Source organism: Camelus dromedarius, unplaced genomic scaffold, assembly GCF_036321535.1.
Source record: "Camelus dromedarius isolate mCamDro1 unplaced genomic scaffold, mCamDro1.pat HAP1_SCAFFOLD_41, whole genome shotgun sequence".
Classification (NCBI taxonomy): Eukaryota; Metazoa; Chordata; class Mammalia; order Artiodactyla; family Camelidae; genus Camelus; species Camelus dromedarius.
The window spans coordinates 1,088,168-1,112,149 of NW_026989840.1; the positions used below are offsets into that span (position 1 = coordinate 1,088,168).

The 23,982-nt window shown below is 45.7% G+C and overlaps 1 protein-coding gene across 4 annotated transcripts in view; it reads right to left on the bottom strand.

Annotated features, from left to right (window-relative positions):
* The window catches only part of LOC135320905 (uncharacterized), a 140,321-nt gene that overhangs the window by 104,938 nt on the left and 11,401 nt on the right, over positions 1 to 23,982 (bottom strand). For 3 of the 4 annotated variants that reach the window (XM_064484111.1, XM_064484113.1, XM_064484112.1), the window contains exons 10-15: positions 23,646 to 23,810; positions 23,226 to 23,338; positions 21,275 to 21,817; positions 13,805 to 13,964; positions 10,521 to 10,751; positions 10,023 to 10,156 (exon numbers count right to left, since the gene is read on the bottom strand). In XM_064484111.1, the coding sequence (XP_064340181.1) occupies positions 23,335 to 23,338; positions 23,646 to 23,810 (169 nt within the window). In that variant the 3' untranslated portion in view covers positions 10,023 to 10,156; positions 10,521 to 10,751; positions 13,805 to 13,964; positions 21,275 to 21,817; positions 23,226 to 23,334. Of the gene's footprint in view, positions 1 to 10,022; positions 10,157 to 10,520; positions 10,752 to 13,804; positions 13,965 to 18,364; positions 20,169 to 21,274; positions 21,818 to 23,225; positions 23,339 to 23,645; positions 23,811 to 23,982 lie in introns of those variants that run through there. The other variant, XM_064484114.1, reaches the window with a different exon arrangement.

The following is a 23,982-nucleotide window of genomic DNA, read 5'->3' on the forward strand; positions in this document are numbered from 1 at the left end:
TGCTTCTGAACCATCAAAGAACTCTGAGCTTTGTGAAACAGTCCTGAGGCACTTAAATCGTACTTTTTGTGAAAGGCTCCAAAACTGACCCAATTCACCAATCCAGGTACAACAGGGAGGTACCGGAATTAGTAGATAGAACATGCCCTTGAAGTCTGACAAGGCCCTGCTTGAATCCTGCTACAGCATTGACTAGCTGCTAAACGGACCAATCCCTTAACCCCTCTGAGAAGGCTTCCCAATCTGCAAAAGGGGGCTGCCACCGCCCACCTGGGAGACATGGATGTGAATGCAACACGCAAGTAGTGTGGCCGACTGGTACCTGACACGAGGCCTGGCTAGTTTCCCTCCGCTGCCCTTCTCCCCCTTTAAACTTGCATTGTTCCCCCTGGTAAGGGTCAAGCCCCCGGACCAGACTGCCCGATTCTTCTGTGTATCCCCGGATACATGCCTTACATTTAGGAGGCCAGAAAAAGAACTATCTCCTCCAACGTCACTATCAATATTCTTAAGAGTCTGGGTTTTTTAACTCTATTTTGCAGGGAGACTATTCCAGAACTGTCCAACCACCATTCTCCACTTTGGCTCCTCTCCCAGCGCCCGTCCCTTCTCACCTCAAATCTTCTGTCTGCTGGCCTTTTGTTCGTGGGAAAGAGAGTCCGCTAGGGTGGAGACTCCCTAGGCCTCTGTCCCTCCCTCACAGGTGAGTGTGACTACCTTCTCCCCACTCCCCACTCCGACTCCAGCTTCCGAGGAGGTTCCTCTCCCGGACCATTCAGCCTCTGCATCATCCCAAGACGCGCACGCGTGGCCACAACCCTCCCTTCAGATTTCTTCCTGGGTGGCCCTGCCCACCCCCAGGACCCTTAAGGATAAATGCCATTGCTCTGAAAATCCCAAACGCCACTGACTGACACACCAAAGCTGCATGGTCTGGGATTTCCTCCAACCCAGGCACAGCCCTGCCCCGCCTCAGCCTCAGTCTGCACCTCTCGAGATGAGCTCATCCACCTGCACGGCTGTGAACACCAGCTAAGAATGATGACTCCCAACGTGTATCTGTGGTCCGGCTCCTTCACATGAGCCCCAGGGCCATAGACCCGAGTGCCTCTTTGAAGTCCTAACTTGGATGAAAAATGGAATCTTAAAAATGCCTCATGTCCACCATTTACTCTAGAGTTCGATTCCTGGCAGGTACCTCCCAGGCTCCCGATTTTAGTAACAGACCCAGAACCCACCTAGGTGTTTGAGGTCACATTCAATTTCCCCTGTTCCTCCCCCCGGCCCTGCCCTGGAATCACTCCTGTCATTTCTATCGTTAAGCCAGTCTCAAGTCTGGTTCTGCAAGGACCACGGATGGAACCCCACAAGCTCATAGCAAGGTACAGTGCGTCACAGTCCTCCGAAGAGAGCTCCCTGGAGGGGGAGGCATCTCCTGCCGCTGGTCATCTCAGAAGGCACTGGATTCTCACAAAGGAGGCCCAGGAGAAGGGACTCAAGGTTCTCCTGTGGTCTGAACTTTGAAGGGCCCGAGGTTTGGGGCAGTTCCTAGTTAGCAGACACACCTGCCAGTGAGCAGATGAGGATGGGGGAACCCAGGCAAGGCTGTTCTCACTCCGACCCCTGGGCTATCGGGAGCCACGGGAAAGGCCTGTGTCCAAGGCACAGCCCAGCCTTCACAGATCCCAGCCTGCATTTGCCAACCCAGATTGCCTAGACACCTACTTGCTACTCTTCCTTCTGTTCTGTTCCCCCCCAGAATGTGATGGACTCTTTCAGAAAGTCTGGCCTGTCTCAAGCGAGACCAAGTCAGTGAAGGATGAAGTGTCCACAATTGGACCAGGGCATGAAAGGAGAAACAAGGTCTCATGGCCAGCATGACGGTGGTGGCCAAACCCTTTCCCCGGGTGAGATGAACCAGGGTGTGGGTGAGAATGCAAGGTCACTTCACGGCTGACTGGGGTGTTGGAGACTCACTACCGCAAACTAACGACACGGCCGTCAGTGGTGGACGTCAGCTGCAACAGACACGGAGTCAGCTATTTACTGCCAACATGGGTTAATAGTAAAGGCTGGTACAGGGAGGCCTGCATGGCTGCTGAGGCAAACCACAGACCCGACTCTGAATGCCCACTGGCTGGAGCAGAGAGGAAGCTACGGTCCCCTTTAGCGGTCCCTGTGTCCACCAGATCCAAGTGAGCCAGCTACTTAGGAGAAGGCCATGTTGTTCTGATACTCAGAAAAACCAGCCTCGTAAAGGGAAAATAAGAGTGGCATGGAGTTTAGACCCGCTCCTGCCTCTCTATGAAGGCAAAGTAAAGTAAATGGCACGGGGAAGGTGAATGCAAAAACAAAAAACAAAAAAAACATAAAACCGGTGACTGCTTCCTCCAACAGCATCCCCTGCAGCTGCTCATCTCCGAGCCTGCCACTTTCTCACCAGTGACCACCGGCCAGGAATCTCCGTCACGCACGTCACACAGCGACAGCCCGGAACCGCGTGCCAAACACGTTTGTGTGAAAGACAGAATCAAGGAAGATGCTGCAGATTTTGACTTTCCAAGTTTAAATACTCCATGAAAAAAATCCCTCAGCAGCCGCCTAAATCAATTCGCATCTCACTTCTTCAAAACAATCAAACAAATTTAATAAGTGCGCATTTGTCACCAAACATAAGGAGGACCAAACTGGTTCCTCAAAGCAAGGATTTTAACAGGTATCAAACCCCAGTGGGTGATGTGCTAACAAAGCAAACATTCCAAAAAACTAGAAAATAAAAAGATGACTAGGATAATATATGGATCAAGGCAACTGTTAAGGTTTTTGCTTTTTAAAGCGATGGGGACAGCACGGAGGACAATCTGGCTATTTCCAATGCAGGGTGTGCACAGTCCACTTTTCAGACGCAACAACATGCTCACAGGGCGGTACAAGATAGAAAGGGAAATAGAAAAAGGAAAAGAGGAACAGCGAAAATTAGAAACACATGAGAACAAAAATAACTGACAGCAATTACAAGAATTTAGGTGAGTTTGGTGAGGACAGGGACGAGGGGACGGTGAGACCCACCCTCACCTATTGTTCCAGGGAAGGCAGGGGCCTGAGGCGAGCGGCGCTGCCTGGGGACCCCAACGTGGTCAGCGCCCCAAACCTAAACTTCACCTAGATGCGTGTAGACAGCTTTTGAGCTACAAAATGTGGTCGCATTTCAAGCTGGACAATTTTACTCACTCCCACCAAGAGTAACAGGAGAGAATTAGGCTCTGTTCCTGCACGAAAGCATTGTTTAAAAAAAGTAACGACTGAGGAATAGTAAAAGCAACAATGGAGTAAAAGTGACTGGAGGAGAGCGTACTTGACCCGAGCTCACTGGCCGCGTTATCTCACTGACGTTCAGATGCTGGCTGAGCCCTTACGGTACCAAAACAGACAGACCCACCAGGAGGGAGGTTTAATGCGCTGCTGTATTTTGATGCCGAGAGCCATGCCTGGTAAACGAGGTTCTGGGTAAACAATGGTGACAGTGTCAACCACTATGGGCTAAGCACACAACCAGCTACTCCGCCAAATCCCAAGGACACACTTCAAAAAGCAAAAACAAGCTGGCATTCTCTGGTGGGTCTGCAGACTCAGAGCCAAGCAGTTGCTGAGCAAACATATCACAAGTGATTCCTGTGACAAAAGAGGAGGCACTGGCCAGGGGGCTGGGGCAGGGCTCCAGGCTTCCACTGCTCACCCACCATTCTGTCCAGGGGGATAATGTGGTCCCTGCTTACGTTGCACCGATGCACCTACATTCACTGACGCCTGGGGACTGAGCAGGAGGTGACAGGTGACGGGAATGGAGCCAGCCTGGGAGTGGCACGGTGCTGGCATCTGTGCCCTCGGCTTTGCCCAGACCACTACATCTGCCAGCTCATCTACAAGAAGCAGAAGGGGAGAAAGCCATGTAGATCACAGGGCCCTGCGAGGACAAGTACAGGTCATGGCCACGATATGCCTCGCCCCTTCCTTAAGCCATAGAGGTATGTCCGGGGAGGAAGTGAAAATTCATCCAGAGCCCGCCAGGCACCACAAGCAGGTGGGACTCGGGTCCCCTGTGCCTGTCACTCACAGGACTGGTCTGGACTATCTTTTTATCAATTCTCTGGCATCTTCTCCTCCAACTTACCAACAACCAGAAAGTAGAATCTGATTTTAGACTCACAGAGAATCGCAGAACACCTCCTCCACTTCGGGCCCGGCAGCACGTGCCAGGTCCTCCGACCGTCACCTGTGGGACCGCCATAAGCCCTCTCCAGAGTCAAGGCCCGAGGCCGTAGGCCGGGGGGACACAGATTCCCACAATCTCCCCAGCAAATGGGGACCACCTCTCGGCAAAGGCATCTCACCCTCTTCTTCTCGAGGGATATCTCAATAGATACACAGGGAAACAGAGCAGAAGGTGGGGGGGGTAGGCAGCCCAGAAGAACTCGTCTGCACTTCCAAGACAAAGTGGGTCCGTTGACCTAATCACAGGGACAAAGTGAGGACGAATCTTTCCCTGCTGTGCCCCATACTCCGTGACATGCCTTTCCCTGCGTAAGGAGTTCATTTGGAAGCCCCTGGCAGTGTTTCCGTTGTCCTCAATTGGCATGGTGGTTGTCAGGCAGGGAGAGAGGGCCTGAGCCGTGCAGGTGCTGGACCTGGGAAGCAGGAGACACTGGCTCCACCCCCAGCTCAACCAGCGCCTCATTCTGCATCTCAGGATTCAGCATGACATCTATAAGCACAGGGATGAGACTGTCCCAGGAGAGGCTGTCCAACAGGAATGAAATGTGAGCCATGTAAAGAAAGTTTCCCAGTTGCCACATTTAAAGAGGTAACCCCCCCAAAAAAACCCCTAGAAACTGATTTTAAGAACATATCTTACTTATTCTACTGTATGTAAAATACTATCATTTTGACATGTAATCAATAAAGAAAGTAACAAGATAGTTTACATTCTATTTACTAGACAAGTCTCAGCGTCTGATGTGCATTTGACCTAGAGCACATCTCAGCTCCGAGCAGCCTCCTCCCCAGCTCTCCTAGCATCAGTGGCTTTGGCTAATCTATTGGACAGCAACTCCAGGGGTCACACCAGGGTAATTGGCTGAAAAGCGGGAGTAAGTGTCCATAATAACCCTAAAAGAATCTCTCCGAAACAAAGGCGGATTCACTTTTAAACGTCTGAAAACCGGCGGGTTGCTCCTCCCTCACGCCTTGGCTACAAGACAGCCCTCCTCCTTGCTGATCCCTTTCTGGATGTAGGGAAGCAACCCTTCACATAGCCAGGGTGGCCGGGCATCCAGGTAGACTTTCCTGTTCTCTGTGTCCAGTCCCACGAAGTCCTCATTCTCAAACAGGATGTAGAGCAGGAGGATCTTGTCCCCAGACTTGTCGGATGCAACGTCCAGCCACTTGGACTTGAGCATGATGAAGAGAGACTCAGTGAAGTCCTCGATCCTCTTCTCCACCACCCTGCAGTCCTCGTAAATTGACGGCCACGTTCATGCGCGGCTGCTCGGCCACCTCCCCATGCAGCACAAAGACAAAGAGCCGAGAGTCATAGAGCGTGGTGCCATACAGCTCCTCTGCACGTGGAGCTTCTCGAAGGTCTTGGCCAAGAGGCAGTCGGTAATGGTGACAAGGCCCACGACCTTGTGGTGTGTCTGGAAGTCGCTCCACCCATTCTCAGGCGCATAGTGGTGACTTTAGTGGATACAGAGTGCCCACTGCGAGCCGCACGGGCTGATCTGCCTCACCAAGGAGATTCGCTTATAGATGCATAACAAATTCTGCTCTGAGATGATCCCCACGAGTTGGACCACCACGGGGAGAGTCTGGTGGTCCTCAGCACACTGCACGTAGTCAGGGATGTTCATGTTGCAGGCCCTGACGAGAGGGAAGAGGAGACCGAGGTACATACTGTGCTGCGGGCTGCGGGCCTCACTGGGTTGCGGTGACCTGGTGTGTACCAGTCAGAAGGCAGGGGAAGCCCAAGCAAAGCCGGGGGTACAGTTTGTCCTCAGCGTCTGCACATGGCTACCGCAGCTCAGATCACATTACGCAGCTTTTGGTCTAGGCCTCCGCCCTCTGCAGAAAAGGGTCATTTCTTGTTTTCTGTTTCCAAGCACCTAGCCAGGCCCTGATGCAAAGTCAGTGCTCAAAACTGCTGAATAAAGGAATGAATAAAGGAACTGCTTCCACACCCCTCAGCAGGATATAATGCAAAGAAACACAGTAGGATCAAAAGTCCTGGATTTCAACTCCAATTTATTTGAACTCCTAAGCTGCAGAATACTTGATAAGAAAACTTGCTTTGGGGAGGAGGGTACAGTTCAGTGGTAGAGCAAATGCTTAGCATGTATGAGGTCCTGGGTTGAATCCTCAGTACCTCATTTAAAAAAAAAAATGAAACAAATAAATAAACCTATTTACCCCCCTCAAAAAATATTTTTTGAATTCCAAATTCAAGAAAAAAAAAAAACACCTTGCAACTGACACAACATTGTAAACATGAGTATACTTCAATTAAAAAAAAAATCCTTGCCTTACAAGAATATATCTGGATTATGGAAGTTTACAAGTGTAAAATGCCTAGGGTACCACCTGCATAAGAAGAAGGAAATGTACAAATTTACTATCCCTCATTTATGAGCTATATTTCCTTTGGGCGGTTTATAACATCTCAGAGCTAATTTTCTCAGATTAAAAAAAAAGAAGGAAACATTACCGGATTCTCCATACTGCTGAAGAATCAGATAAACCTATGATAGCATCTGACCCACAGAGTTTACTCAATAAATGCTTGTTGAATGAATGAACAAGCAAAGTGAATGCTGCTCCCTGCCACAGAGCATCATGATGGTACTGCCTGGAAATCCCAAGCCCACGTTTCACCCGACTCTACACTAACCATGTGTGACCTGGGCAGGCCTGTGTGCTCCTCTTAACCCCAGTTTAATCATGAATAGAAATGAGGGCAATAACACAAACCTCAAAGGGTTAGTGAGTCATTACTGAATTGTATCCCAACTTTGCAAGATGGAACCTTTAAAGAAACTTGGGCAAAAAGTCCGTAGGCCCTCTCCATATTATCTCTTACAACTACATGGGAATCTACATTATATCTCAAAATAAAAAGTCTAATTTATTAAAGAGGCTATTGAGGTTAAATGAGCTCACTGTCTCAAATAAGGAACACACAGTACAAATAGGTCAATGCCCAGCCCATGAGATACACTCAGTAAACATTCCCACTGAGCCCACTGGTCCCTCAAACTTCAGAGCACGATGATGTGTCCTCATGGCCAGAGGCCCCTGCACCTGAAACTAACAAAGCTAATGGTCCCCACTTTCAAGAGCCCCTGCCACCACCGTAGGTCTAATTTTGTACTTGTAATTTTTTTCTATTTATTAAATAGAAAAACGTAATTGCATAGCCTTCAGGTCACCAAAAGCAGACTACAGAGATCATGATGGCAGCCCTTCTTCATGAAACAATAAAATGAAAAGCCATTTCCACAAGATCTCTGTGTAAATCTACTAGGGAACTTCATCCTGGACTGAGAGGAAGAGGACTGGGGAGGAGGGGGCAATCTGCTGCACACAGACCCATGGGCCACCTGTCCCACGATGGACTTTAGACCCAACACTCACCCTCAAGGAACTTCAAAATAGACACAGACAGAGTGCTGTGGACAAGATTTTTTTTTTTTAAAAAATCCCTGATTCTCTCGCAGGTTTTGTTTCTACCGAGAAACAAATGTCTTATGTGTATAATGTTTCACAAAAGACTTAAACTATTATCACCCCAACTTGACGCATTAAGAAACTGAGGGAGAGAGGTTTATCACATTGTGCAAGATTAGAGAGAGGCAAAAAAAAAAAAAAGATTAGACTGAGGCCACGTCAGACACTGTATTTAAACCCAAGCCCCTGTTCCAGTGCTCACACTAGAAAGTGGGATACACTGCCCCTTTCCTGCCCTCTCCCTGCAATAAATGTCTGAAGAGTCTTTTCTGTGCCACCTGGAATCACAATCACTTCAATTTTCCACAAAGAGCTATGTCATTCCTTGGAGGATGTGTCAAAATCTGTATGTTGAATGGGAGGAGAGATTTGTATATTCGGTTTCTCAAAGGAAACATGGCTTAAAAGAAACTGAAAAGCACTTTTCTAGTCTAAGTCTTCATTGTGCAGAGAAGGAAACGGAGGCTCAGAAGAGATGAGGAAAGGGTCTTATTAACAAATATTGCCTCAGCGCAGCACCAAGCCAGCCTTGGGCACTTCTGGGGGAGGATCTGGAAGGCCCAGGAGAATGAGTCTTAGAAAACGGAAAGAGAAGAAGCATACGAGGCCCCGTCTCTACACCACCATACCATGAAGTTCCACCAAATTACCCAGTATGGGTGCAGCCAACATTAAGGTGGGCTAAACAGGTTATGGAAACCTGGAACTCTCAACCATAGTGGAAATTCCAACGTTTACTATGTTTTTTTTCCCAGTTCAAGCATCAGCTCAGTGGGCACTCTGTACCAGGCACTACATGAGGCCTGGAGTTCTCCCAAATACACAACTCTTATATCACGTGTGCAAACCACACACAGGCCCACCAGAAGGAAAATGCCCACAGATAAGGTGGAATTACTGAAACTGAAAGCAGCCAACCAGCATATATTACTAGCAAATACGGTGCTGCTAGAAATAGACTCATGGACATAGAAAGCAAACTGTGGTTAGCAGGCAGGAAAGGGGGGATTAACAGATACACATTAATAAATATAAAATAAATGACAAGGACCTACTATATAGCACAGGGAACTATATTCAATTTCTTGTAATGAGTTGTACTAAAAACAATCTAAAACATATGTAGATACATATGCATATGTTTATAACTGAATCTCTGCTGTACATCTGAAACTAACATTCTAAATTGACTACACTTCAATAAAAAGTAATTTTAAAAAATAAGTAAAAATAAAAGCAACGCCATTTAGAAAAAATAAAAGAATTCTCTGATCCCCTTAGCTGTAGGTGCTAGAGAAATCTGGTTACAAACACCAAGTCCACTGGGTCACTCCAGCACTGGCTGTCACTCTTTCTGACCATCAGAGAGTCACTTGGCTTCAGTGAGTTTATTTTCTCTTCTGTGAAAGGCTTCAGTTGCAACTAACGATGTATAGAATCTCATCATTCACAAACCCAACAATTAATGAGGACTTCCCATGTGCCAGGCTCTGGAAATATGAAAATATAGGGTCCGAGATATATTCATGGGTAGAAGAAATTTATGCCATAAAGACATTAATTCTTCTTCCTTTGATAGACAGATTCAATACAATTCTGTTTAGATTTCCTACCAGAGTTTTTATGGGTAACAAGATAATTTATGGTCAGGAGCAACCAAGAAACTTCTTTAGAACCAGCACTGGGAAGGGGTGGATAGGTCATTCATTTCCACTGGTCTTTCTGAAGTGATGAAAACGTTCTGGAATATTAATGGTTGCACCACTGTGAATATGCTAAAGCTGCTGAATTGTAGCATTTAAGTGGGTGGACTTCATGGTGTGTGAACAATATCACAATAAAGATGTTAAATGAAAAAATATTTCTTGACAATTATTTTTCCCTCTATACTACTAGTCTGCCCCACAATTTAAGAAGAACAAAAAAACCAAAACAAACCAAATTTTGCCAGGAGCTCTTTAGGACTGCAAAGTCCCTGAGTCTCCAACTCCTCTGGTGGTGCTGTTCCTGTTAACACACCCTAGCTGGGCTGGGCTAGTTAGGGACTGTAACTATCTTTTTAAGAAAGACGGCCACACGTTTCACCCTGGGAGAGGGAAGGATGGAGGATGTCACAGCCTCATGCCTTCAGCTCATTTTTAACTGAACCAAGCCTTGCTTTCAACACTGTAATCCCTCTCACTATAAAAACAGTGACATCATCAAGCACCGCCATCAAAACACGTGAAAGTGTTCAAGGTACTTACCTGGGGCAGAAACACTGAGGGAGGAGACGGAAGCTCGCTCAGCACTGACGCTCCCTTTTCCCGACTCCAACAGGAGAAGCTGGGGTTCACAGCCGGAGGCTCTCAGCCCGGGGAGCAGCGCCCACACCACTGAGCTGGTCCCCAGGTAGCGGGAAAGGGAGAGGAGGGCAGCCCCGGGGTCGCGGGTCAGGGAAAGCGGGGGGGGGGGGGGACGCGGGCTGTAGCCCCGCTCGGAGGCCAGCCCCAGCCCCAGCCCCAGCCGCCCGCCCCCGTCCGGGTCGGCAGACCCCGCCCGCCCGGGACACAGCCCGCCCAGGGGCGGGGACGGGCCGGCGGCCGAGGAGAGGCAGCCCGGGAGGAGAGAACTCGCGGGCGGGAGAGGGGAAGGGGACGCCAGCCGCGGACTGAGGGGAGCCCGGCTGGGGCGAGACGCGGCAAGTGCACACTTGGCCCTGGACAGCTGTGGCCGGGGCGCCGGGGCAGGAGCCAAAGTCCTACCGGGCGAAAGAGCTGAGAAGCCTTTGGGGCCGATCCCCGGCTCGGAGTTGCAGCTTCCAACCCTCGGTCCAGCTGGCACAGACTGCGCATGCGCAGGAGGGCCAGCTATCCTCTCTGTGTTCTGCAAGAGAAGTTGGGGAAGGGAGGGACGGAGAAGATGGGAGGAGGAGGGGAGAAGGGGAAAAGTGGAGGGAGAGACATGGACAGGAGGAGCAGAGAGAAGGCAGGGATCTGGAGTGTGGAGGAGAGTAGCAGAGATGGAGAGAAATAGTTTTAACTCTGGGGGCATCCTGAAGGAGGCAGCAGTCCTGCCTCTGCACACTTCTCTAACCCTTCAAGGCCCGCAGCTCATATTTTAACTCCCTGGCACAGCCCTCCACCCAAGGCCTCTGCAGGACCCCTACGGGGATCACACCCGTTGCCCCCAAGCGGAGCTGGGTTTCCTTTTGCTCTGGGAACCAAGCACCCGCAGGTGTTGTCGCTCAGAACTACCTTGGAAAGAGTACATATTCCCCTTTTACACGCTGGGACACAGGCAGGCAATATATCTGCCTTACCTCCACTGTCCCAGGTGTTGTGCTGGCGGGGAGCGGGAGGTACAAGGTCAGATCCCAAAAGGAGCATACTGCCTGAGTTTTGGTGCATAGTCCCCATCCTTCCTGGGTAAACCACTCCCCACACTCGGGGAACCATCAAGGGCACACAGTATGTCCCTGGGTGTGGGATAGCTGCCCTCAATTCCAGTGCCCATCTTGCTAGGAAGATAGGAGTGTTACTGAGTCCAAATTCATTCTCCTTAATGCAGGACAGGCCAGTAAGTTGGGAGACCAGGTGTTGGGGCATGAAATAGCAACTTTCTGTAGACCTAGATGGCAAACTAATGTCCTGGAAAACCATCTCCCCAAGTCAGAATTCAGGCTCCTTTCCTACGAGCTTGGTTTTTGCAATCTTCTTGATGTAGTAATTCTTTGTTGTTAGAATCCTTTGTTCTTGCAGCTATCTACCTGGGTCAGATCCCTGTAAACCTCCAACAAAACAAACGTTATTTTCTATTAGGTAACTTGTTATCTTTATATGAATGGAAAAGTGTTAAATATCCTTAAAGGTCAGAGCATTCAAAATAGGCTCTCCTGTATATTTTAGGCTCTAGGCAACATTGTTTTACAAGCAAGATGAAGCCTAGGAGACAGAGCACAGGGTTTAGTCAAAGGAACAGATCTAATATGGAGTCAGATTTGTTCTTTTCTATTACCAGGGCAGAAGACACATGAGGATTTAAATCCCTTTAAGTTAAAAATAAGTAATATTTTAAAGGAATTTACATACATAGGTCGGAATGTGCATAGCATATCTGGAAAACACACAAAGGTTTGTAAACAGTGGCATCTCCAGGGAGGGCTGAAAGAAGAGAGGATGAGGGAAAACTTCTTTCACTTGTGTATTTTTGTGCTCTGTTTGAAATTTTTTAACCACATGCATGTATTTCTTTTTCAGTTAAAAAAAATGTGTAATGGAGCAAAGGAGTAGCAAGCTCAGCAAATAAAGCAGCCATGGAATCACTGAGCCATCACTTTTGATTTCAGCCAGGAAGCATTTATTGACTCTCTCCTATGTGCCCAGTGCTGTTTTAAGACTTCTTTTATTTTTTTTCATAAAATAATAAAGTGCTATTCCTCACCCCTGCCCATGGCTGGTGGAAAACCAACTGAGTTTTTATTGAGTTGTTTTCCAAGAAGTAGAGATCAGTTATAAACAGAACACATCTTCAGGGCAAAACAGGCGGAGTGGTTTTCCAGCAGGCCAGATAGCTATGAAGGGTTTTCAACAGAGGCACACAGAGGCTGAGAGAGAAAGCCTCCAGGACCCTACAAAAAGCTGCCCAAACTGCCTTCTCCATGGCACTACTGAAATAGGAAAGAACAAATCTGACTCCATATTAGATCTGTTCCTTTGACTTTAACCCTGTGCCCTGTTTCCTAGGCTTAGTCTTGTTGGTTCTGCACCTTTTGTAAAACAATGTTGCCTAGAGCCTGAAATATACAGGAGACCCTATTCTCAAGGCTCTGACTTTGAAGGATATTAACACTTTTCTATTCACATAAAGATAACAAGTTACAGAATAGAAAACAACATTTGTTTGTTGGAGGTTTACACGGATGTGACCCAGGTGAAGAGCTGCAAGAACAAAGGATTCTAACAACAAAGAATTCATACACCAAGTTTGCAACAACCAAGCATTCCCACTTCCCATTTTTAATATAAGAAGAGCCTGAAATCTGACTTGGGGTGATGGTTCCCCAGGACATTATTCTACCATTTCTCAGCTGGCTTTCCAAATTAAAGTCGCTATTTCTTGCCCCCAAAACCAGGTCTCCTGATTTATTGGCCTGTAATGCACGAGCAGAACAAGCCTGGACTCGGAAACACACACATTGAAAGTACCCATTTGGTATATTAAATGACCTGCTTCTACTCATCTTCCTGACGTTTTATTCTCTTGACCACTCCTGCTATGTTTATGAAAAACCTGTCATGTGGACACATTTCCACCTCTAGCCACTACCCTTCCAGGTAAGAACTGATGCCAAGAAGGCAATGGAAGTTGCTAGAAGGTATTACCTGGACAAAATAGAGCAGAAGTGGGTTCTGGCTGATGTTCAGGAGCAGGCTGGAACACCTGACAAGATGTTATAAGTACGGATAGACAGCTGGGCACCAAAGGAGAAGCTTCTAAACTTCCATGAGGGACTTGTTGGATAGGAAGGAAACGTCCCAGACTATAGCTCGGATCCCACCACGAGCTTCCTGGGCGAGTCTGGGCAAGTAATTTAAAATCTCTAGGCCCGTGCTGTCCAACATGGGAGCTACCAGCAACATGCAGGATTATGAAGTTATTCTGTAGCCAGACAGAATTATAAAAAGACATTTTATTGCAAAGGCCCAGCAGGTATAATATTTAAAAACGTTATTGGTTATCTTGACCTAACGAGATATTTTTGTATGTGTAGGTTTCTGTGGTTTGTAAGGCCTGTGACTAATGATTCCGTTACAGTGAAGTATTTTGAAATTATAAGTTACTGGACACAGTACCCTCATATCACAGTTGAAAAAAACTGATCCACATAAGCAAGGTGATCTGACTTATTAGTTATGAGCAGGGGCTCTGGGGCCAGCCTGCCTGAGTATAAATTCTCACTCTGCCTCCAGGGGGTTCTGTGTGAATCTTGGACAAATTATTGTTGTTTTTGTTGTCGTTGTTATTATTTGTGCCTCTTTTTCCTTACCTTTTAAGTAGCGAGGAATATGTAGACTCTATCTCCTACTGTGTTGGCAGGATTAAATGAGTAAACGTCTGTGCTGCCCACTTCCCTGGGTTTCAGCATTCTCCAGGCAATCAGTGCCAAACTCAGAGGCATTCTCCACTGTCTTCGTCAGTCTGGGGTGCTGTAACAAATTACCGTGGGTCGGGTGGCTTAAACAACCAGCATATTCCTTATGGTTTGGAGGCTGAGACTTTCAAGGTCAATGTATCCTTGAGAGGATTGCCAGCTCGAAGATGGCTGTCTTCCCAATATCTTCATATCCCAGAGAGCAGAGAGAAGCAAGCACTCTGGGGGCTTGTATAAGAACACTAATCCCATTCATGAGGGCTCTACTCTCATGACCTCATTTTATCCTACTAATCACGTCCCAAAGGCCCCACCTCCCAATACCATCACCCTGGGAGATGGGGTTTCGACATATGGATTTTGAGGGGATGCAAACATTCAGTCCACACATCGGCTAAGTCTCCCCAACATGCAGTCATCAAACCTGTAGCTAATTTCAAAGTAATATTTATGTCTCTCTGCCCATTTCCATTCCTACATCCACTATCACTGAAGCCCTGTTACATTTTATTCCTTATTTTTCTGGTAGAGATTTAATTGATTCCTCTAACTCCAATGCTCCCCTCGCTCCAGTCTGCTTAATAGCCCTGCCAGGTAGGTCTTCCTTAAAACACCTTCCACTTCACCTGGTTGTTTTTTAGTTGTAAATGTCAGAATCCTCTCCACACCCCATCCTATACCTTTAATCCGTTACACTACGGCTCACTATGTTATTTTCCTCTTACCAATGTAAGAAATTTCCATAAGCTTAAGAGCTTAAACCAGCACAGATTTATCAGCTTATGGCTGTGGAGGTCAGAGATCCAACACAGTTCTCATTGGGCTAAATTCAAGGTAGCAGCAGGGTTCCTTCCTTCTAGAGGGTCTAGAAGAGAATGTTTCCTTGTTGTTGTTGTTTTTTTCCAGTTTCCAGAGGTCACCCACCTTCCTTAGCTTGTGCCCCACGACTTCCTCCATTTTCATGGTCAGCAGCCTTTCTGAACATTGCTCTATGGCTACACCTCCCTCTGATTTTAAACTCAGCTGGGAAATGTCCTCCATTTCAAGGACCCCTGTGATTACATTCAGCCCACCTGGACAATCCAGGCTACTCGCCCTATTGTCTCATCTCAGGATCCCCTTGTCCCATCCCATTCAGGCATTATGAATGTGGCTGTGACACTCACCTTGTGTAACATTTCCTCTCATGGGCATTTTATGGTTCAAGGCACATATGAATGACTTTTTGTTTTTCTTCCTTAGCCTTTCTACATTCAGTATGTCTGGTGAGATTATATGAATCCTTTTTATTTGTCCCCCTGCACTAATCTTTAATAATGTATCATGGGTTTAAAATGCTAACTGATAGACAATTTAGAAGACAGAAATCCTCTAAGATTTTTGTCCTAAAATATCTGTCATGCATTTTGCCATGTACAGTAACATGTCACAGGTGGCTACCCTGTGGCCGGGGAGGGACATGATTCTGCCATAACACTCCCCTCATTCTCACCAATGTGCTGATCACCTAACCAAGGACCTATGCTCCCCGCTTCGCTCACTTCCTCCTCCTTTCCATTGACTACCCTGTTCCCATCGCTTCCTTCATTCAGCACATCAGGATTTCATGACCACATTCTTCTCTAAATGGAATGGGTATCTTGAATCTAATGTCTGACAACTGTTCTTACTGTATATGCACACACTGACCTGCACATAACCCCGTCCAGCTCTTTATTTTCCTAGAATCTCCCAGAGGAATCAGTTCCATGATGATGGTGATGATGATGATGATACTGACAATGATGACAGGGACCTCTCAAGGATTCTGATAAAGAGGGAATTAATAAAGGGAGGGAATCATTGCAAAATTGCCCCAGAGACAGGCTTAAAAGTAAATAACTGCTGTAGTGTTTAATGAAATTGACTAATATTTAACTATTTTTAAAACTTTATATCACTGAATTTAAAATTTTAACGGGAATTCTCATTCACCAGTAACCAAGATTCAACTCTAGGACCAAAGTCTAAGGATTTCAATCTTCTAACAAATTGTCCACTAGCCTTTTAAACACGTGATCCTTTTAAAAAGCTTAGTGCTGGGCTGAAAATAAGCAGGATTCATATAATCTCACCAGACACAGTGAATGTGGAAAGACTAAGGAAGAAAAACAAAAAGCCATTCATAACGTCTTGAACTTCACGTTGCTCACAGGAGAAAATGTTAGCCAAGGTGAGCGTCACATCAACATGACGCCTGAGTGGGATGGGGAAGCTGATCTTCCTCATCAGACATTTATCCTGATTTGTTAGATGCCAACACAGTTTCCTCATTGGATTTGCTTCTAACAAGTATGGAAGAATTTACGTTCTACCAAAAGCAGTCTAAACATTTTCCCCTGCTGTCAGGTCTCTGGACTGAATGTCCCCACAAGAAGGACATGAATATGTTTCATAGGGAATTCTTCCTGAGAAACAACAGGATTTTCGAGGGAAGAACTGCAGGCCCCCCATGGAGGGCTGGAGGAGTGCTAGAGGGGGCACTGGAAAAACAGCAGGAGTGAGTTCAGATACTACCGCTCAGGTTGCCAAAGACAGCATTGCTATCTCTGAGGATATGACATTCTCCCAAAAGTTCCATGAGTGAAGGTACCTGTGAACACTAAGCAGGTTGTTAAGAAACAGCAGCACATAATTTGCGTCACAGCTCAATTACAGTATGTTTAGATATTTGGAAAATAATTAGCCCATTTTCCTTTGAAACTGCAGCAGTAGCAATAGAAATAAAAAAGGCTGAGCCGTCTTGGAGACAACAATCAATAAACAATTCTAAATCGGCAGGATTCCTTGACGATATGCAAGCAATGAGCTAGATGTGTGCTGCAGATACCTCTTACTGCAGGGCTCACTCCTGCAAAGCATAGAACTAGTTTTCTCAGCAGACAGAGGGAACCAAGTCAAGATTCCAAATCTTGAGAGATTTACTATATGGCAGGAAAGATCACACAAGTACATCCAGCCAAATATGAATAAATGTAATCAAATATTATCAAATGTGATTGGAGCACAGATGAAACAGAAATTCCTTTCACCTGGGATCTAGAGAGACTTCTTCAGAAAATGTGGCTTTGGAGATGGCCAAAGACATGGGTGGAAATTTGGCAGAACAGGATGTAAGGAATTTTAAAACTGATTCTAAAATTCATATAAAAATTCAAAGGATCCCAAATATCCAAAACAATTTTGAACAAGAAAAACAAAGTTGGAAGACTTGCACTATCTGATTTTCAGCCTTTTTTTTTTTTTTTTTAAACTACAGTAATCAGAAAGTATGGTGTTGGTGTAAAACAGGAAAATAGAATAATGGAGCAGAATAGAATGTTCAGAACTAAACCAACACTTATATAGACAATTGATTCTCAAAAAGGATGCAGTGGAGAAAGGATCTTTTCAACAAGTAGTGCTGGAAGAATTAGATAGTGATATGCAAAAAAAAAAAAAATGAACTTTGATCCACACCTCACAAAATATACAAAAATTAAGTCACAATGGATCATAGATCTTAATAGGAAATCTAAAACTATAAAACAGCTAGGAGAAAAAGCATAGGCTTAAGCTTTATGACCTTGGGTTTGGCAAATATTTCTTTGCTATGACACCAAAAGTATAATCTATTTTAAAAAGAAACTGATAGAGTGAACTTTATCAAAATGAAGACTCTTCAAAGCTGTTCTAAACACTGCTAAGCAAATGAAAAGACAAGCCTTAGACAGAAGCTATTTGCAGATCATATATCTGATAAAGGTCTCTCTTTGTATCTGATCCAGAATAAAGAGGTCTCAAAACTCAATAATAATGCAAACACCTGAATGAATGAATGAGGCCAGAAAACACACTTCAGTAAAGATATCCAGATGGATAATAAGCATATGAAAAGATGCTGATTAAAGATGCCATTAGTCATTAGAGAAATGCTTTCAAAAACCACAGTGAGATACTAGTACACATACATACAAGAATGAATACGATTAGAAAGACCGACCTTACCAAGTGCTGGTAAGGAAGTAGAGCAACCAGAGCTGATACACACCACAAGGAATTTACAATAGTACAACCATTTTGGAAAAGTCTTTAACAGTTTCTTTAAAAAAGGTAAATACCTATCTACCATATAACCCAGATATTCCTCATGTGGTGCTTTAGAAAAGAAAAGCATATGTCCATATAAAGACTTGTAACCAAATATTCACTGCAATTTTATTTATAATAGCTCAAGTTGTAAATAACCCATGCATCCATCAAGAAGTAAATGGAGAAACAAATGATGGTCTATCCAAACACTGCTCACAACAAACTCTTCAGTAAAAACTCAGCACTAAACAATACTCTGCTATAAGAAAAATAAGCTATTAATACAGCAACACAGATGACTCTCAAAATACTTACACTGAATGAAAGAAGTCAGACAACATAGAGTAGATACTGCATTAATCCATTCATACAAGGATCTTGAAAATGCAGACCAATATGTTGTGATGGAAAGCAGATCAATGGTTTCCAGGGGAAGAGATGGGGAGGGAGGGAGGGACAACAAATGGCAGGAGAGAAGCTTTGTGGGTGATGGGTATGTTCACTCTCTTGAATGTGGTCATGGTTTCTTGGGGATATACTTATGTCAAAACGTATTAGCTGTACACTTTATACGTGTGAAAATTACTTTGCCAAGTATACCTCAAAGCTGTTTTAAGAAAAAAGGCACTTCAGTCCTGATCCACCTCAGCGCCTGATTGGAGCGACATGATCAGTCCCTCACCCTGTTTGCCTAACAGGAAGGTAGAAAACCTCTCACGGAAAATAACATATGGATTTTTCATTTGCAATGTCTGCCATGTAATAAAGAATTTCAAGACATGCAACATGTCAAGACTATATAACGGATAATATGAGAATAAGAAACATTAGACAAAGGATGCAAACCCCCAGGTGATGTAGGCATCAGAGTTACCAATAAAGGCTATAAAATACTTTTAATATATTCAAGAAAATAAGGAAATTATGGGAGAATAGACAACAGGGTAAAGACTTTCACCAGAGAAATATACTGGAATGTATTTTTAAGAGAAATCAAACAGATAATCTAGAACTGAAGCCTTCAGCTCTGGAAACAGGTAAACAGAGCTAATTAGGATCCCTTTTAAGTAAAACTTTCAGTAATGCCGGGTAAAATACAACAACAAATGTAACACAGAGCTAACTATGGAAAGAGAAGTTCCCAGGTGTCAATACAAAGAGGACACTTAAAGCCCAGAGTGGTAATCTTGAGAGCTGATGCCACCACACCCTGGAGGGAAGGGGTTTTAATCTGCACATAAATAGAGATACAATGTCCATTTAGGAAAAAGGGTCCATACCAGATGTCGAAGACTCTTCCTTTATATCTATATAGTCAGAGACAGAGATGTAAAGTGGCAGCAGAGGTCACAGTGACACAGGGCCCTGGGCCAAGGAGTGTGAACACCTCTGCAAGCTGGGAAAGGTAGGAAGACGAATCCCTCCCTAGAGCCTCGGTGTGGAACGTAGCCTTGGCCACACGTTGGCTTAAGCCCACTGACAATGACTTTGCACTTCTGCACAAAAGAACAGTGAGATGATGAATGTGTATTGCTTTAAGCCACTGAGTCTGTGGTCCTTTGTTAGAACAGCAAAAGGAAAGAAACTCAGGAACCAACATGAACATGAACCCCAAGCTGCCTGCTGTGCTGGCAAGAAGTTCTTTGTCTCTGAACCTGGGGGAGTCTCCTGTCTTCTGGCAGCATCCACAAACTACCTCATGCTAACTTGAGAGCTTGCAGAGGGTTCAATCTTAACCCTGCACAGTTCTTGATATTTAGTTAATAAAAATGATGGTGTCATCATGGGTATTTTTCCATCTTTTAAATACCCTTCAGTCTTCTAATAAAGCTACCTCTAATTGAGAGACAGTGTAAATAGTTTTCAAACTTCATAATAAATAACTGTGGTTTTATTTGGTTACTTAAATTATGAGTAATAATATTCACATTAGTAAAAGTTATTAAAATCAACATTGTTTAATGAAAATATCATTTCTTTTTGCATGAACATGTATTAACTACAATAAATGTTCCATGCTTTGTTCTACGATTTACTGTTAGAGCCTTAAAGAATAATATTTTCCTCAAAAGATATTATGGCAAAGGGATTTCTTTTGGTGGAACAGTTCCTACATCAAATCTGGTGCATGGCTCAGGCCACTGGGAACCTAGAGATGATAGATATTAGGAGGCATTATAAACACAAAATGATTTTTAAAGGAATTAAACAACTGGATGTGTGAAAACAAAGAATCTGAGAATATTCTAGTGAAATAAATGTATTTTTCAGCTTAAGCAAGACACTGGGTGAATAAATCTAAAATGAAAAAACCACCCAGAGATCAGCAGTGAGTCATGCATGCAGTGTGACTGATCAAAACCAAGTTGTTTCCAAACCAGTGTGCAGGCTTGATGCCTTCATGAATCAAGTCTGTGTGGCACCAGGCCATCTCGAATACATGTTGATGAGGTATTTATAAGCCCTTCACCATCCCAGCACAAAGCCCACACATGAGCCACAAGACCATCACCTACACATCTGCAAAAGACACAGCATGGTGAATAGCACTTTTCTTGTTCAGTAGCCGGTGGCAGGGCACTGTGAGCAGACAGAGATACAGGGACACAGAGACACAGAGGCACTTCCCCTCACTCAGCTGATAACCTTCCGTGCATTCCTGGGGACAGGATTGTCATAAAATGCACCATGGATTGATCCTCCTCCTAGGAAAGGAACGGTAGGTCTGTCCTCAGGTTGGAGCAAGGGTGGCCGGAGGATCTCAGAAGAGCTGTTTCAGCACAACCAATAGAAATGTCTGCCACCGTGACCAGGAGAGACAGGTCTCCTGCCATCCCGGTAGGCACTTGGGCTCCTGACAAAAGCTGGGCTCAGTAAAGGCTTGAGTAGAAGGCACAGACCTGAGGGATGCCCCAGCAAGAGACAGGAGGTAGGGCCTGGTTTATGCTGCTCTGGGTGTATCCCAGCCTCATCCGAATACGAAATCAGAAATTTGCAAAACAGCAGAGCTGGGATGGATCATCTACTCCAGACTCCTCACCTTACAGTTTAAAGGGTGGCAGCCCTGGGAGGCAAAGCAACGTGCTAAAGGCAGAGCGTGGAAGTGGCAGCGCCAGATGAAAAGCACCATGGCAACCCCGTTCAAGGCCGCTGACACTGAGGACGGGGCCAAGGTTTCCAACGAGGAGAATGAGACAGTGTAAATACTTTGTTCCCCCCAAAACCCCAAATGTTTACTAAGGCACAAAAACTCACCTTAACTAGCTCTCTTCTGAGGGGCTCTCTTCTGTCTCCGTCTTTCTGTCTGTCTCCATTTCTCTCTCTCAGACACAAACACATACAATTTTGTGAAAGGGGACTTCCTGCCATACAAAGACAGACTTCACATCTTCAGAGAAACACTTGACAAAGCACATTTCCAATTCAAGTCTTTGTGTGAGGTCTGGGCAACTGGCTTATTTTCTAGAACAATCGGTGGTTCCAAAATCAGGAGATCATCTTCCCCAAAGGAAGAGTTCTGGTCCGTGTTGATGAAGCTGGGGGTGTCACATTTCATGAGCCCGTTAGGCTCCTTCTCTGGCCACCTGCTGCATCTGATGGCTTCCTGGAGCCGAACATCACTGTCAAGGGCTATGGTTGGGATACCAGCTTTGGCCTTGTCCATGCGGTCCACTTCATTGACGTAGCAGTGAAAGAGGGACCTAGATTCGTCATTGTGCTGCCAGAGAACCCCTTGGGCACCAGCGGTCTTCCAAAGTCCGACACAAAGCTGTTCAGTCTGAATCTCTTCTCGGGAGACTCCGCATTGCAATAAAGAAAACCAAAATAAAAGATCGCCCACACTCTAGCTCGGTGACCTGAAGACTTATAGTTTTTGATATCTGCTGAGAGCAAATCCCTGCACAGAGCATGCTGACAAGCACTGGAAGTGAGAGACATCACTTTCGAACACATACAATTACACCCAAGGCAAAAGTCTCGTGAGGGCCCTTGGACCATCCTGAAAAAACATCGCTCCCTGAGAATCCTCAATACTGGTGCATCGCACACCAGTGTTTCTCAGTGGGACACTCAGATCATCTTCATCAGAATTAGTTAAAGTGCTTCTTAAAATGCAGAATTCTGGGGTGCACACCCTCAGAGTCTCCAGAATTAGGGACCGGCAGTCTGTATTTTCATAGCCACCAAGATCACTAAACATGCTCAGATTTAGCACCGCGGTCTACATCGGGTCACCTAAGCATCGACAATGCTGTCTCATGGGGTGGGGGGGGTGCCATATGTGTCAGTGTGCTGTCCTACCCACGTGTCTCCCCTGATTCTCAGAACTGACAGTGCAGTCCCATTGGGCAAGAAATACCACCATTTCACAATGCATACGCAGGGCGCCTGACTGACAGATACAATCAGTGCTAGGAAAGGGGACAAAACTCAGGTTCCTCATCGCTTGTTTCACTTACTGTGGGACAAATGATCAATTCAAGGGTAATAAATCAGTGTATGAGTGAATAACATGACTCTCGTTAGTCCCACGAGTGCCTGGAAGAGCGAGCCTGGGCACACTGAGAATCATAACAGCCCATCTACTTAATTGTCATCCTCCCCAGATTTATGTAAAGGTTACTTCCACCCAGGCAGTGACCCCTGAAGGGCAAGAATCATGTCTGAACACACTCTCAAATCCAGAACAGAACCTGACAACAATTAGGCTCTGGGGTCTGTGTTTAGCGAGTGTGGAATCTCAGTGATGCCAGCTCTTAGACCTTGCCTTCCCATCCCACCCCTCACGATATGGCCCTTATGACCAGCTCTCCCGGGGCTGGGGCCACGGAACCCATTTACAGGACTGGAAGAATCTGATCATATAAACCATCCCCCAGATTATCATCAAGAGTCACCTGCATTTCAGGGATCAGTAATCCCAGAAGCTTTGCAGTTCAGGCAGGTGAGGGATTTTTATATCAGCTCTGTCTTCTACTGTGACTGCCTGGGTGACATCAGACAAGGAATTCTCAAAAGCCTGAGCTTTTCCTTTCAGGAATAATCTAAATAACAAATCTCGTTGACCACTCAACAAGTGTGATGTGAAGATCAATGATTTACACAGGAGTACAACATTCACTAGGTCATGGATTTAGAATCAGAGAAAAATCATTTGAGAAAGATTGACAGAATGTAGCTTTAATGCAAATTTAAGTATTCTTACCTTTCAGTAAATCATCTTCTTCCCCAACTTATCACTTCACCCAAGTTTAAAAGATGTTTGAGAACAGGGATGAGTGTGCCAGCAATCTGGGACCCAATAACCTAAAATGTCACCTAGGAAAAAGAGGGGAGTAACACATTTTTAAAAAGCATGGTGAGGATGGCGGGGCCATCCCCCAACTCCAGACTAAGAAGCTCTAAGCAATACATTTCCTGCCTGCCTGGGGCATCAGCTGATATGAAAACCCACCCAGAAACCTCACTGTCCAGCAGCTCCTCCGTAACACAGGCTACACTTTCTCAGAATTAAGAATTGGGGCCAGTAACCACTTTGCTGAAGAATAAAGACAAAGAAGAAGAAGAGCGTTCTGCCCCTCCCCAGGGGAGAGCCCAGACCTTGGGCTGCATGCACTGAGCCTACCTCCCAGGAGAAGGATAAACTGGAGAAGGGCGTCCTGCGAAACTGGGACAGCAAATGTTGAGATGGGAACAAATTGACCGGCTGGCCAGGGACAGCCCCCTCCGTCGCTGCCTTGGCGGCTGCCTCCGCCCCCTCAGCACATCCTGCCCACTTCCGGTGGTTAAGCTGTCAGGGAAACAGTGCTTTGCGACCTGGGGCAACAGAGGCTGCCCCCAGGCCAAGCTGCGGGGGAAATGGGATCTAAACCACCAGCTCCCAAGCGGCAAGCTCCATACCCCCGCCAACAACCCGCCGCCCCCGCAGCCTACAGCACCCCCGGGGCAATATGTCCTGGAGA